Source organism: Syngnathus leptorhynchus, chromosome 1, assembly GCF_054491065.1.
Source record: "Syngnathus leptorhynchus isolate UIUO chromosome 1, UIUO_Slep, whole genome shotgun sequence".
Taxonomy (NCBI): domain Eukaryota; kingdom Metazoa; phylum Chordata; class Actinopteri; order Syngnathiformes; family Syngnathidae; genus Syngnathus; species Syngnathus leptorhynchus.
Genome location: NC_141195.1, coordinates 6,394,444 through 6,410,719, shown reverse-complemented (window position 1 = coordinate 6,410,719; position 16,276 = coordinate 6,394,444). Strand labels below are relative to the sequence as shown.

Genomic DNA, 16,276 nt, shown 5'->3' with positions numbered 1-16,276 from the left:
GTCCATCTGTTTGTTTTGTCACGCTGGGTTCTGTCAGAAATGTTCCAGTACATTCTGTGTGACCGTGAACTTTGATGCCAAGTTATTTTTTATTTTATTTATTTTTTTATTTTTTATTTTTACACTTTAACAAGTGATGGGAAAATGAAATTTCAAATATGCTTCATGAACCAGTAGTTTTTGGCGGATGGACATGCGATCAACACACCACTCTTGTCCCCAGTGACCGTGCCACATATCCTTCTGCCCAGCAAAGCGGTGCCGCACAACAGCGGTCCACAGCCTTTTTACAAGTGTATAAGTCATGTGTATTAGTCATCTCAAATATCACGAAAAATCCATAGATACGCTGCACCGGACGACAAGACGAAGGGTTCAAAACATGAGCAAAAAGTACCGACTTATAGTCCAGAAATTACGGTGTATATATACACAACTTACATTTTGTAATTTGCGGTTAGGCACAGGGTTGACATAACAAAAGATGGGGAATGTTTAAGAGAATGAACAGAACAAAGAAAATGTTTTAGCTTTTAATTGCAGAGTGTGGTAACTGCAGGGCATATTTTTTTAACCTTAACACCTCCCAAAATAATAGCTCGAACAGCTTGTTCCGGCTCTGAAATATAAATATAATTGGTGGGGAATTACCACTTGTGACGGAGAGAATATTAGCCTTCAGGGCCATCTTCAAATTAGGCTCTCCATGCTGCATATCTGATACCTTAAATAAGATTGGCGGGATCATTATCAAGGCAGATGACATTGCATTAACGTGTTGAGATAAACACTTGACTTTCAACTGACATTAAAGTGAATCTCAGCTTTTTTCTTTCCACATCCAAGATATATAAGACAAATAATGACAAATTAGCTTTTTTTTTTTATGACCAGCTTTTTTTCCCCCCATCCAACATATATAAGACAAATAAGGGCAAATTAGCATTTTTTTTTTGATGACCTGACAAATCAATGACAAATTTCTCAATTCCTCCATTTTTTATTCCTCCATTCAATAACACAGGTATTGTCTAATGTTCATACAACAAAGCACAAGCGGATGTTTAGACACCAGGCGTCTATAAAAAACAGAATTTACAATCTATAGTGCAGTTCTATTGTACTCTCAATTATGCTCAGATTCAAAGCCTACCATGACTTCACGCTGCCATCAGCGTTAACAAACATTTGCTTTTTGTTTTTAATTGTCACCATGCAGCTTGCTGACGTGACAGACAGGGAGGAAAGAGAAATATTATTGACCAGGACTAAAAATAGGACTACTTTTGAGGATGACAGCACACTGGTGCCAAGGAATACAAGATACAAACTGTACAAATATAATATTAACATGTATTTACTTGCATTTAAATATGTGTACAAACTCCATGTTTATTTTTGGTATGCTTTGACTTAGTTTTCTGTTGGTGGTGGAAATCTTTGTATCTCACATCCAGTATTGTTGAATGGCACTATTGACCCCACTTTCAAGAATTAGTACACTGTGTCGCTGTGATTTGTCCCTCCTGACAATTGTGTGGATTGCTACCTACTCGAGTCTGCCCTCCCTATTGTGAGCCAATTTCAGGCACCGTTGTGACAACACAGACTGGATTACTTGGCCCCCTTTTAAGTATGCGAATGGAAAGAGATGGAATGTAAAATGATATTCAAAAGGCAAAGTCAAAGACACTAAAACAGAGATGATGGCTGTGCAGTTTATTTGTCTTTATTTCCCACTTACTCTTTAAATAAGCACAGTTGATTTAGTTTGGTCAGTAACTTCATCTAGCAGAGCAAGAATGAACATCTGAAAGCAGCTGGCATCAAAAGTCTCTCTCTATGTCCCTAACTTTAAGAGTAAGCAAGCACTGACTCCTTAGGTGTGTGCATTTAAAATTTTGTCTGCTATAACGTTTTAGATTTTGCTCAGCTTGAAAGTATTTTGGGGGATTGTGAAAACTCTCACGCCTCTCAAACATTCCATAAAGCCACTCCCCTGAGACTTCCCTCCAACAAAATAACTCAGGTGTCCCCTCGGCACAAACACAAAAGTACCAGTATAATGTACTGGTGTGAATAATTTACAATCTGTGATTGCAAAACTCCCGCAGAATGTAAGTATTGTTACTTTTTTATCATGACAGATTTTGTGGTTGTCCTATTTAGCTGACGCTGGAGTGATAGTGATTTACATTGTGCAACCACGCTGCACTGTTCTCAAGTCAAGATGGAGAGCTAATGGAAGCTCACACGGCTTTTATTAGCTGTGAAATCCAATGGCATCAAATATTAAACACTTCATTATGGAACACTGCTTGTCTTGTTCCACAGAACAGCCACTTAAACCTACAACAGCCTGGAGAAAATAAAGAGGAAAGCAATGTAAGATGACAGCAGTAATTATTGGGAATCTATTTTATAAGATGTGTTTGTCATGAGGAAATTGCGCTTGTGTACGTGTGGACAGGTTTGTGCAAACATCAGCATGCCACTCAACAATAAGCCGTGTTAATAATAAATCTTCTATCCATCCATCCATCCATCCATCCATCTTCTTCTGTTGCGGGGGCAGCAGCTTTAGGTGGGACTCCCAGACTTCCCTCTCCCCAGCCACTTCATCCAGCTCATCTCGGGGAAGCCAACAGCACCACGTCATCTGCAAAAAGCAGAGACGCGATGCTGAGGTCCCCAAACCGGACCCCCTCAACGCCTCGGCTGCACCTAGAAATTCTGTCCATAAAAATTATGAACAGAATCGGTGACAAAGGGCAGCCTTGGCGGAGTCCAACCGCCACTGGGAACGAATCCGACTTACTGCCGGAAATACGGACCAAACTCTGGCATACAGGGACCGAACCGCCCTTATCAGTTGGCTCTCCAGCACCTCCTCCAGGGACTCCAAGAAGGGTGGGTACTCTGAGCTGCCGTTTGGTGCATAGACACAAACAACAGTCAGGACGAGCCCCCGAAGGCGGAGGGAGGCTACCCTCTCGTTCACTGGGGTGAACCCCAATGTGCAGGCGCCCAGCTGGGTGGCAATAAATATGCCCATACCTGCTTGACGCCTCTCACGGTGGAGAATTCCAGAGTGGAAGAGAGTCCAGCCCCTCTCGAGAGGGCTTGTACCAGAGCCAAAACTATGTGTGGTTTTTCTGCCTCACACCAGCTTGGGCTCCTTTCCAGCCAATGAGGTGACATTCCATGTCCCTAGAGCCAGCCTCTGTAGCCGGGGATCAGACAGCCAAGGTCCCCTTTGGCCGCCGTCCAGCTCACTTTGCACCCGACCCCTTTGGCCCCTCCTACAGGTGGTGAGCCCACGGGAAGGGGGACCCATGTTTTCTATTCGGGCTCCAGGCCTGGCTCCAGAGGGGGGCCCCGGTGACCCGCGTCCGGGCGAGGGAAAACTAGGTTAATATATTTTATTCATCATAAGGGGTCTTCTGAGCCATGCTTTGTCTGGCCCCTCACCGAGGACCCTTTTGCCATGGGTGACTCTACCAGGGGCATGAAGCCCCAGACAACGTGGCTCCTAGGATCATAGGGGCATGCAAACCCCTCCACCACAATAAGGTGACGACTCACGGAGATCATAAATCTTCCTATATTAAAACAAACAAAATGCAGAGTGGGCTTACAGTAAGAGTAAAGATTAATTGCTATGTTGGAGGAACTATTTATATGAATACTGCCTGTTTGAAGTTCCAGGTTGATTTCCCTACTGGTGGGATTATATAGCTCCAGCTGTGTGTCTTCGCTATGATTACCTAAAAAATGGTGGCGTTTTTTTATTTATTTATTTTTATACATATTACTGCTACACCACCAGTTTGAGTTTAAAGTAAGTGGTCTATATTCACCATTGACAGTTTTCTCTTCAGACTAAGCCAACATTGGATTGACTATTTGTTCCAAAGTAATAGAAACTGCTGAGAGTTGAACACAAAGGTGACAAACAGAGAGAGGACAGAGAAAGAAATAGAGGAGGTGCTGAGTGAGGCAAAGGACACCAAGAGAATGAGATGGAATTGCAGAAGAATCAGATGAAACATTTGTTGGGCCGCATGAGGGACAGCTCCACCGATGACCGAGGAATGATTTATCCCTGGACATGGTTCTGTCTGTCAGAGCATCAGAGGACATTAACATGAGAGAGCATGCTGAGAGCAGACAGATAGGAGCCTCGCATCATCTGTCATGTATTTAAAAGTTGACCCTCAGGAAACAAGCAACTAATCATTCCCTGTCTACTGAAGCTCTCTTGTCCGCTGGAATGCAGAGTGTCCTCTGAGAGACCCATGGGCAGACTTTTTTCCCTTTTGGCAGTGCATGATGAGAAAATGAAGTATTTTTGTCTGAAAACTATCATGATACCACAAGCTTAGTACAAGCGTGGGAAAGTTCGCCCATTAGTTTACGGTACCTCTCATGATCCATCAGGTTGGATAGGGAGCATCAGGACATATTTGAGTTTGCCTCTCATGGTTTGAGTGTCATTTAAGTGCCTTTCGGCAAACTTCAGGAGCTGCCGAAGCTGAAGTAGCATTCTTTGAGGCTGTGTTTACATTCATCATCCGTTATTCTGCTCAGGACCAAGGCAACCGAAACAACAAGAGGTTCTGGGTTATTTACGCTCGTAGGATTTTTTTTAATTAGCTGAGGTGTATTAATATTGAAATGTCAACTATATCCATCCATTTTCCAGACAGATTATGCTCTTTGATGAATAGATCTAGTATTTGTTAACTACCCCAAAAGTAAAAAATCAAACTGTGACAAAATTGACAAAACAGTCATCAATCACATTCAAAACTGACATCACAGAGTTGGCACCTACTTTTGGATAAACAGAGACCCAGAAGGTTACACAACTTAAGACCATGGTGCCTCTGCACAATAACATATCAATGACAATCATTTAGTTGCAGCGATGTCTGGTCAATGTTCATGTGTTTCTTTTCACACATGTAGAGTTTCATGAAAATTAAAATCAATGTCAAACAATGTGCTTGGGTGCTCCTGGCAGTTAAACGATTTTAGTCATTGGGACCCTTCACTGAGTGCTTTGGCCTTTGAACCCAAGTAACCAGAACAACCTGAGCCAAGATTGAGATCATAACCCAGCAGCTGTGAAAGCGTACTTTGCTTTAAACATACAAAAGAAAGTGCCGGTTCAAAGTATCACTGACATTTGTTTGACAGTCTCATCTTCGAGACGTCAACCCTTACATTTTTATCAAGTAATTTCCATATTAGGATGATAAAAACAGTCGCAGAATAACAGCAATTACGCCTTGGGCCATGTGAGATGAAAGATAAACGTGATGAGAAGGAAAAAGATGTGCTGATTGAGAGATAGAACAGTGGTAAGAATAAATGTGTGGGTGACCTCGAAGCACAAGTTATATATCGTACCTCACAGTGGATGAGCAGGACAGATTGAATTAGCTTGGGCTCTCATTAAATGACCTGGCAAGCGTGGCAGAACACATCGCTGCAGTTTAAGGCTCAATCGAGTGAAAAATGTTGGCTTGTTTACAAACTTCCGCACATGACAACCGAGTTTGTTGATGATGAATATGGGAAGATTTAATTATCAGATGATTGAATAAAAAAAGTCCAATCAATAGCATTATCTTCCGCTATTCGCGACCAATCATTTCTTCTCTTGCCAAAACATATAATTATTATTAACTTAAAGAAGCCTTGACCTTAAGGGGCAGTGGATTATGATTGTGTTCCTCCATACATAAGCTGGACAGAGCCGATAATGAAGTCATAAAGAGAATCTATTCATTGCCCTCATCACTTAGAGCAAGCAGAGATGAGAAACATCGATTTTCTCCATGGCCCCTTGATCTTGTCTGCAGACTACCAACTATGTGCATCGATACACGCAGGCCCCGTTTAGCCATTGGGACCCTTCAAAAGGCAGAGGAGTGGGGGTGTTTGTGCCCAGGGGTCATGTTTGAGGAAGCAGAGTGCTGATCAGAAGTTCTGACTCCGAGTTAATAAGGATGAAAATGGGTCAAGAGATTGTCAAGACATTGATGATTCCAAAAAATGCATTTTTAAAAAAAATATGGAAACATATTGGTTGGGCTTGATACCATCTGATGCCAATGTAGCCTTGGAATAAAGTTATTGTTATGTATGAAGTATTCGTCAAACACTGAATTACATTCCAAAACACATCAAAATGTGAATGTCTATTTTTAGGTATTTTTCGCCATTTATTATATTTTTACATTATATTTTTCTGGTGAAACGCAATACATAGAAACCCATCTATTTATGCAGAATTTGCTCTGCCTCTTTCAATTAACACGCAATACGTGTTTACGTATTTTGGGAAGAAAAAAAAGATCTACGACAAGATAGGCACATCCGCAAAATGAGATTAGAAACACTTTTGATGATTACTGTACATGCCAGAGCAGCAACTTGCGATTTCTTTCATTCATTTCCAATGGGCATTTATTCATGGATTTTTTTAGGAGATGTGTTGCCTCTATTATTATAAAATTTAAAAAGAATCAATCCAAACCACATTGTCACATTAACGACATTACCCGCACAGCATTCACCCTGAGTCCAATTAATTCTTTCTATGTGTGTATTTGTGCATCTAAAGCATTTACTACGACAAGCACAAGTTGCTTGTGCACCGGATCCGGCGGGTAATCATGGCACTGTCAGAGAATTGCTTTCCTTTAGCGGGCAAAGAACCATTAATATTTATAACATTCAAAATCAGCCCCACACTGAGCACCGTGGCAGCAATCAGCTCACTTTTTTTGTGATATCCCCATCCAGATCAATTGTATTAGCATTTCAAGCGTTTGTCAGAGTCCACAAAGTCTCTTGCTGAACTTCTCACTGATCCCAGAGATGAAGGCAGAACGCGAATGGGAGGCGGAAGAACAAAACGCAGCTGACACCAAGTTAAAGTAAAAATAAAACATTTGCTGCATAAAAACCAAAGCAAAGGGAAGCTGGCTATTTATTTGCAAATAAAACACATATTAACTGTTTGAGTTTGAACTATTCGTCCAGCAAAGCAGCCACATGGACAACACCAGGAATTTGCAAGTGACATATCCCAAGCATTAAAAGAAGGCTTTGGCACTCTGGCGAGCTCGTTTCGGTTTCTCCCCCACCGTGATGGTGCCATTTTATGAACCTTTGTGTGGACTGAGATCCTATTGTCTACCCCGAAAGACAAACCAATCTGCTTATCTCCAAACCCTGAGGGAGCAAAGGCGTTTGTTTCCACAGATCGAAATAATACGCAGGAGAGGACAGTAACCTTCTGAACGACAAATGGCAAGAGGTGGGTGTGCCACATGTGTGTTAGCTAGTGTGTGCTTCTGCACAAGAAGAAAAAAAAAAAAGCTTTTGTTGGCCTCGGGGCCGCAGCCACAAATGTTCATTTGCCACAATGGTGCGGTTTGTTCTTTCTGCATTGTCATTTATCACAACGAGCTGCGGCTGCAGCCAAACTCCCTGCAGAAGAGAACACAATAACTGCCACAATCCATACAGTATGTATGAGTAAGCAGAGCAGACACATGACATAATGTAGGGTCTCTTCAATAAAAAAAATAAATAAATAGCATGAGTGAAGCAGAGGCAGCACAACATTTACCGGATGCAGAATATTCATTTGTTCTCTCTGTATTATTTATGAGTAATGATTTGAGATGGATTTGAGAACCTCATCCCCTGAGCACAATGTGCAGCATCTGAAAAACATGGAAATGATAAACATCAGCATTCTGGAAAGGATGCATGGGGGAGTGGGAAAGAGGTAGAAAAGATGAGCAACTCCTTTGGGGAGTAAAAATGCTCTTAGCGGCTTTGGTGAAAATCAAGACTCGCCAAATGGAGCACTTTAAGGACATTCACGCTCAACTCTCTTGGCTTGCTTACTTTTGTTTGCTCAGCTCTTCGCTTGGCTGGAATATCATAATATCATAAGGCTTCCAAAAGGTACACCGAGGAACTTTTATTACTTTGCCTCTTGCGCTTGGTAACGCAAGCAACACACACAAACACACAGGTGGGCCGAATACAGCTGCAAATCTTCAGCGTGGTGACCTTTTCACACAACTCATGTTCTTCATAAATATATTCTTTTTGGTGCTTGCCTTTCCGTAAGTCTCTCTGCGAGCATCTGTGTCTGGATAGTCCACGTGCGCATCGCTCGCTACAGCGCCGCAGAGCTGACCTTTCAATCCCTGCCTTGTCCCAGATTAAAACAGACACCACCCTCTGCTATCGAGCCAACTGATATCCACAGTGACAGTCGCACACTTTACAACACGTACACAATCTCATAACAAGAGAAGATGCAAGCCGTTTGTGATTATCCGTGCTTTATAAAAAAATAAAATAAAAAATATCAAACTGGGGATTTGTGCTCGCCCTCGCCACGCATTGCTTTGGCAACCGTAGAGGGAAAAACAATTTAAAAGTTTGGATTCATGAGTTTTAGACAAAGCTTGCTTTACAAATTGATAGATTACTGTCTTCCAGCAGTTGTTATCCCACGGCACATCTCATAATGAGCATAGCAACTTCTTTATGAAAACAAGTTGGAAGACACAACCAGCAGACCACTGGCCAAAACAAAATGCACCAATTTAATGTTTGTTGCTGCAACAGTATATGTTATCATTAGAGGGTTCTGATACACACAAATAATCCACCAAATGTTTTTATTTAGTCTTAAAAGATGATTACTAGCAACATTCCACCACTTGAAAAAGGTACATCGCTAAAAGATGAACATCTATACTGTACAATAAAGCATATAATGAATCATGGAAAGCTTTTAAGTCTTAAATGCAGCACCATTGTGTGCATCCGCCTCAGGTTGTTGTCATGGCGACAGTCAGACCAATTTTAGAACTTTCAATCTTGGTGTTTATGTGTTTAAAAGAAAACAAATTGAACACTGACATCAATAAGAAAAACACTTAAAACAGTTCACCATCGACTGAGTTCTGCGGTTTGTAGTTTTGAAAGTCCCTGCCCTTTTCCAAAGGTTTCCTATTTGCGCTCACAGAGGATTATTGGACCTATTGTTTGTGACGCAGGCCATTGGGTACATCAGGTAATATACAGACAGCATCATAAATTGTGTCTTGGAACAAAAAGAATATCTAAATAGTATCAAATAATGCACCGGACAGGGAAAATTGCTTTGAAGAGCAAAGCCACAAATGTATTCCAAGACTTAAAAAGTTAACATAAAACTTTTGGAAATTCTTGGAACAGGAAGGGGAAATAATGAAAAAAGAAAAAAAAAAAAACAGAAGCTTTCTGAATCTCCTGCCGCATGGGAGGAATATTTAACTTGTGCTCTGTAGTGCATAGTTCAGAGGAGAACTGTTTGTTACAGCCTTCAGAAAAGGTTGACTGAACAGTGGTCTGATTTGAAGAAGCTCTCGACAGACCAGACATACTCCTTTGAAAATCCGAGCAAAATTGCCTCAATCCAGCTCCTCGAGAAAACAGTTAATTGTTTCGCACGGCATTATGTAAAACCAGAAGTTGGCACAAAAAAAAAAGCTGATCTTGATGAGGGTTTCTCATAAGCATGCCGATTTATTCATGCGCGAGCGTCAAGAGCGCTTCCTTTGGGAGAGCTGAGGTCAAAGACATTAGCTCCCTGCATTGAGTAAGTGCAGAGCATTTAAGAAACTGCTGCTGATGAACCCTGACGTCTCAAAGGATGCTCGTCTGAGAAGCACACAAAGATAAAATCACAACGTGAGCGTTTTGGCTCCGTTTGGCATTATTAAAAAAACAATCTCACATATTTTGATGCAGATAACCATGATGCAATACTACACTGAATCGACATTAAAAAAGCGAGGAAAAAAAAAAAAAACACTAGCGACTTAACCAATTGATGTCCACAGGGATGTAAATGTGAACTTCATTTTAATTAAAGTAGGACATGTGTGCTTGGCACTGTATATATCGTTAATAAAGTTGTTTTAAATTGCTTTTATGTTTCATGCATTTTCAGAAATCCCCCTGGGCCGCTATCAAAGCCACGAAGGTCTTAATAATCAAAGCTCTGCTTGTTATGAACAAATCAATATTACTACAAAGACAGGAGTGCGGATTAAAACAACTTTCAAGCTGCTGATTCCACTGATTTGGTGCGCTGGTTTAATTATGAAAATGCTTTGGGTTCATATTGAATGTCAACAACACCCCATCTATGACACATAAAAAATGAGGTACCAGATTCACTACATGGACGGGTTTTTTTCAAGCTTTGAGTATTTCAAAATTAAACTACTGCTTACTTGCTTCCCATATAATTAGGTAGTTTAGAATCTCATTCACCACAGGAAATTGTAGAAATATTTCTTTGTCATTTGTTGTTTTCACAAAAGGGAGCAATTACAAACAGGCATTTTTGCCATTGTGGGCACGAACACAGTTGCCTTGCTTTCCATTAAATTCAACGCAGCAGAAGTGGACAAACTTTGTGGTACTATGCAACATTTTTACGCCTCAGATTGGGTCACACAAGTAGATGGACCAACGGGTCATTATCACGACTACATTGTCGCGAGCGAGTACCGCTAATTAACCATCTGAAATACATTTTGAGCAAACTATTAAGACATTTACTCAACAAATATGAAACAAGATAAAACAGCAAAGTGAATTCCTAAAATTGACCAAATATTTAAGTGCTGACTGTTTGCCCACCATGTATTTGCATGCAATTGTATATTCAGCAGAGGCAACTGAGGCCATCATCACTCCTCAACATCATTCAAGATGCCCCACGAGTAAATTGATGCTATGTGAATCGGATCCAACTGATAATGAGTCAAGGAAAACATGGCAGGAGATCTAAAAAAATAGGAAAGCTCAACAGTTATCATCTCCTGCCAAGGAACAGAACGCGTTAGGCAAGTCTGCAAAGATATGCGAGTGCAGACAAGATGGCTCAGCTGGGTTTGTGACGCGGCTCCCGGTAGCTGTCACTGTCTCTCCCTGGTACTTGTTGGATCCAGCTGCTATGTGAGGTTAGGCATGTCGGTGGTGGTGCTCGGACCCACCATGCTGCTTTCACATTGTCGTCAAAGCCACTGCTGGAGGTGAGCGTGTTCTTTAAGTGTTGCACTTTTCATTGACTGTCCCTCGTATAACCAGACACACCATCGACCACAATCCAAAATCCACAAATCTACCATCCAAAAATACATTCCTTACCCCAAAATAATACACCACAGCTGAGCCTAATCGGAAAAATAGTAGAAATAATAAAAATCATCATGTTGCCACAGCCAAAGGAGAGGTGCACCCCAGAGTACCGTATTCTCTGCACTATAAAACGCACTGGATTATAAGGGGCACCTCGATTTAGTTTTTTTATTTTAGAAATATTTTCATATATAGGGCGCACCAGATTAAAAGGTGCATATAATAGAAGCTACTGAATCAAACTGGGGTTGACTAGGGAATGTCAACACAGCCAATGAGGTAAAGTCCAGCTCTCTTTCCATATGAAAGTGATACGGTTTGGCTTCTTACTTGGTCCAGCAACCACACTAATTTTTTTCTGGTCGTAAACTTTCTTTCGTTTAAAAGAAAGAAGAGAGTGCGTGCATTGATGTGCTTGCTGCAGTGAGGGGAGGCGGTTCACTGTGACTGCATGTAGTATGTCAATCAAGTGATTCTAGCCTATACAAAAAATGTTGGGTTTTTTTTGTTTTTTTTAAATGTCATGCGATTGACCAGTAGTAGCTTACTTCGGTGACGCCCTTGACCGCGGTTGATGTAATGCTGAAAGCGATGCGACTTGTATTTTACTCGTCGTACTAAAACGTACTGAAACATTTTGGCAGAGCGCTATGTACAACCAGTATGGATCAACAAATTTATCAATTGATCCATATTTAAGGCGCTCTGCATTACAAGGGGCACTGTGTTTTTTTTGAGTAAATTTTAAGTTTTTAAGTGCGCCTTGTAGTTACGGTATGTCTTTGATTATTTCATTTTCTAATGTGCCATTATGCCCAATGGGCAAGTTGGAGTTGAAAGCAGTATATAAATTCAGAGAAAAAGACTGACAATTGCTTTTGGAATAGCACTCGAGTGAGGTGTTAAGGCTGTTGTTGCTGAGGAAGATTCATTGGAGTCACTTTTCTCGTTACGGCTTTTACATGTAAATCTGTCATTGTTTAGCTTTCTGTGATATTTTTCACAAAGATTAGGCTATCACCTGCATGAGCTTTTCAGAAAGAATGAATGTACATAAGTGGGATTTTTTTGTGTGTGTATGCGTGCGTGCGTGTGTATGCATGCGTGTGTTTGTTCGTGTTCACACGGTAAAGTGCCTGCCCGCAAACAAATAGTCAGATGAGTAACACAGTTTGCGCCGGCCTCTAGTGTGATAAAATGCTTTTCCGCCAATTGCTTTCAACACCAAGTGAGTGAGCCTTGTTAAACTGTACACCCTGTAGCTTTTTGCTATTCCCGATTCCACTGCTACTGCCACAATTTCTACATTTGATACTGCAGCAGTGTTGATCAGATGAAGTCACAGTGGAAATGTCCGCCTCCACTCAATTAGGTGTTTTTTTTTATTATTTTTTTATGACTGAGGCAGAAAAATAATCGCATAATTACTGAACACAAAAATACTTTGAGCATTAATCTTTATGAAAGAAAATTCAATTCTTATAAGTGAACTGACTAATACATAGGAAGTGGTCTTTTTTTTTAGATACCTATTTTTTAACCACCTCATCTCCTTAACTTCACCTTCAATCAGCTGAAAAAAACAAGATGCATTTGAAATTCATTGGCTGTGTTGACACCCTGTGACGCAGCTGGTTCAGTTGCTAAATGAAAGAGTGTGAAATTAAACAAATTAATTCTGCTATTTTTTTTTTTTAACTGGCTGACAGCCCTGCTATGTGTGGCTATAGCTCAGCGTGTGGCAAGGGATGAAGGTGGGAGAGGCACGGTAGAAGGGCAAAATCAGGTGACAACTGTCAAGCCCAGGCCTGAGGGGATACCAGCAGTGTAAAGATACTTGGAGATGGCAAATAGACAAGGACGGATGGGAGGAGATGTGGGATGTGATAAAGAGAGGAAAACAATAGAAGAGTGGATGGTAGTTGTGAAAAGGAAGAATGAACGAGATGGTAGTGGTTCTTGCAAATTGCAAGTAACTGCTGCTGATGTGCTGCCTTTTCAATTACCCACAGCACAATTTCACAGGTCTAGAGCTAATGTGTCGCTGTCAGTATCATTTAGGCTTGCACTGCTCTCTGCCACAAACCTTCTGCATTCTCCTTCTCCAACTCCTACACCTTCTCCGTCACTTCCACAATCTCTGTCAGCTTTTGAATGCTTAAGCCTTGTCGTGTAAATATGGAATATTCCGCTGAGACATTTGTACTAGAAGCCTTGGAGGGTTGATTTTTATTGACCATGACGGTCAATGAGCTCATATGGTAAGAGCAAGGCAGGAGAAGTTTATATGTTTAGCACATTTCATGTACTAGACAATTCAAAGTGCTTTGATGATGACGGGATTATGATGCGGGTAGATGAATTTTTTAGTCCTCCAGTTTTATGGAGGTCTAAAAGGAGAGACTTGCAATAATCTAGACAGGAGCTGACAAGCATGTGGACAAGGATTGCGGCAGTGTGAAAGGGGGTCAGGGAGGGGTGAAGGCAATTGATGCTACATGAATGGAAGTAAGCGGACAGGGTAATGTTATTGATGTGGGATTGGAAGGTTAGTGTGCTGTCAAAGATAATACTCAGACTCTCAACCTGAGGGGGTAGGTGAGTATTTGTCTATGCTAAGGGAAAGAGTGATCTTGTTACTGATGATGGGAATTTCACTTTTGTTGCCTTTTGTTTTGGGTTTATCTGGTCATTTTAGACATGCAATCTGTGATTGAGGTGGGTTGCAAAGTCGACGGTTATTTGGAGGTGAGGTAGAGCTGGATGTTCTCTGCATAACATCCATCCATCCATTTTCTGAACCGCTTAGTCCCATGACGGGGGTCACGGGCGTGCTGGAGCCTATCCCAGCCGTCATCGGGCAGTAGGCGGGGGACACCCTGAACCGCTTGCCAACCAATCGCAGGGCACAAACAACCATTTGCACTCGCATTCACACCTAGGGACAATTTGGAGTGCTCAATCAGCCTACCAAGCATGTTTTGGGGATGTGGGAGGAAACCGGAGTGCCCGGAGAAAACCCAGGCGAGCCCGGGGAGAACATGCAAACTTCACACCAGGAGGGCCAGAGGTGGAATCGAACCCACACCCTCTTAACTGTGAGGCGGACGTGCTACCCAGTGCACCACCGAGCCGCCTCTCTGCATAACAATGGAAGTGAATATTAAATTTATGGAAACTTTTGTCAAACGGGAGCAGGTAAAATGATGACAAGGAGGGGCCCGGGACAGATCCCAGGGGGACAACTAAAGTGACGGTAGATGGAATGGACATGAAGGATTTGAGTAGTATAAACTGAGCGTGGCCAGAGAGGTAAGACGGAAACAGAGCCCAACGGTGGGTGGGTGACACCGATGAAAATATAAAACAAAAAATGTCAAAACGAAAAGCTCAACTGTGCATCTGCAGACTGAGCAAGCAGCCGGGCCTCACCTGCATTTTCAATGAGAAAAGATCACCAAGGATACCTACACCATATTCTTCTGGATTTTTGTATAAGTAGCTGTCAGCTGACAAATGACCTTGATTTTTAGTATGGCCCATCTGGTGCTGAAAGCAATTTGCCAACAACCATGCATAGAGCAACTGGACTTGCGTGGTACTATATTATATTTAAATTACTTTCAGCACTACGTGAGTAATATACTGTACCTTACATGAGGAATAAATTTGTAAAAGAACAAGCTGCCGGTTAAGCAGTTTTGGAGGCTTTTGGACTTTAATTAACTGTCTGAGCATAATTAATTGTTCTTTCTGTTCTTTGTTAGCATTCAAGTGACAACAAAAAATGATGCGTTGCACCAGGGTAAAACTCCTACATTAATTCTACCTCGGGGAATATTTGCATTTTAATGAAGGTATTTTGATAGAAATGTTGTTAATGTCAATGATAAAACAACAAAGGTAAATAAGCATTAATGCACACATGAGACATACAGCCACCAAACAATGTCAGTTAAAGGTACACCATTAAAAGACTTATTAATGCACCAATACCAAACTGGCTTTTATTCAAGGTTCTGACTCTGAATACTAGTCCAGTAGCCTTCACTATGATGGGTTAGAGGGGTTAAAAGAATGGAGAGATAAAGGGGTTCACAGGGGGGTTCAGATGATTATTATTCATTTGGGCCATGTTGTGAATAATTTATCTCTAAGATGAGGGGCAGCTCTGGGTCCATAATAAAGCACGAGTCAGTTTAAAAGACTTTCAACACTTTGAAAGACTTTCAATACTGTATACTGGCACCAATCTGCCAAAGAAAAGTATCTCTAATTTCTATCTTCCTGTAAGCAAATACTTCTGAGTATAACCCCATCAAACCACCATTAGTGACCCAAGGCGAGCTGCGTTAATCAAAGTTTAAGCCAGCCCCCATCTTGATGGGATATGACCAACTCATGGGGGTAGATAGTCGGATGGCGTCATCTGGTGCATCGTCGGCCTGAGCAGCTGCAAGAATCTGTCAAGGAACTGAGTGCTGAGTCGGGGGAAAGAGAAGCAAAAGGGAGAGGGAAGAGAAGAAGCAAGATCCAGGCTCAGTCTGCAGTGCTTTGATAAGACTTATTGTTTCATTATCTCTCTCTTGCTCCTTCTTTCTCCCGAGGCCAAGTCCTGAGTTGGCAAGCAGACAAAGAAAGACACATACATACGCACATTTTTCAGTAATATGCACACTGGACAGATAAAAAAAAAAATAAGTTGGAAAAGTCAAAGGCTGCTTATCACGTTAGCACTAATCTTTTTTAGGTTGTTTTTTTCTTTCACTTGCCTATTGAACGCTCTAAGACTTGTGCTTTTTAGGATCAAAGCTAGGTACATAAAGCCCCCCACAGTTGGCTTTTTTTGTGTAATGATTCTTACACAATCAATGTCAGCATTTGGTACAACAGGTCTAAGCATTTGAGAAAAGGACATGCAGTCAAGTGAGTCTCCTTCCACAATCGTTTTGGATAAGAGGGATGCCTTCATGTGTGTCTTGCCACACACCACTTGGGGTAGTGTGTTTTCATATTGTACAGTATTTATTTTGACCAA

At 41.4% G+C, this 16,276-nt stretch overlaps 1 protein-coding gene across 1 annotated transcript in view; it reads right to left on the bottom strand.

Moving 5' to 3' along the window:
- Positions 1-2,525: 2,525 nt before the first annotated feature.
- Positions 2,526-16,276, bottom strand: part of LOC147061601 (uncharacterized) — a 100,533-nt gene continuing 86,782 nt past the window's right edge. The window contains exon 5 of the mRNA XM_085911455.1: positions 2,526-2,659. Within this exon, the coding sequence (XP_085767581.1) occupies positions 2,628-2,659 (32 nt within the window). The 3' untranslated portion in view covers positions 2,526-2,627. The remainder of the gene's footprint in view (positions 2,660-16,276) is intronic.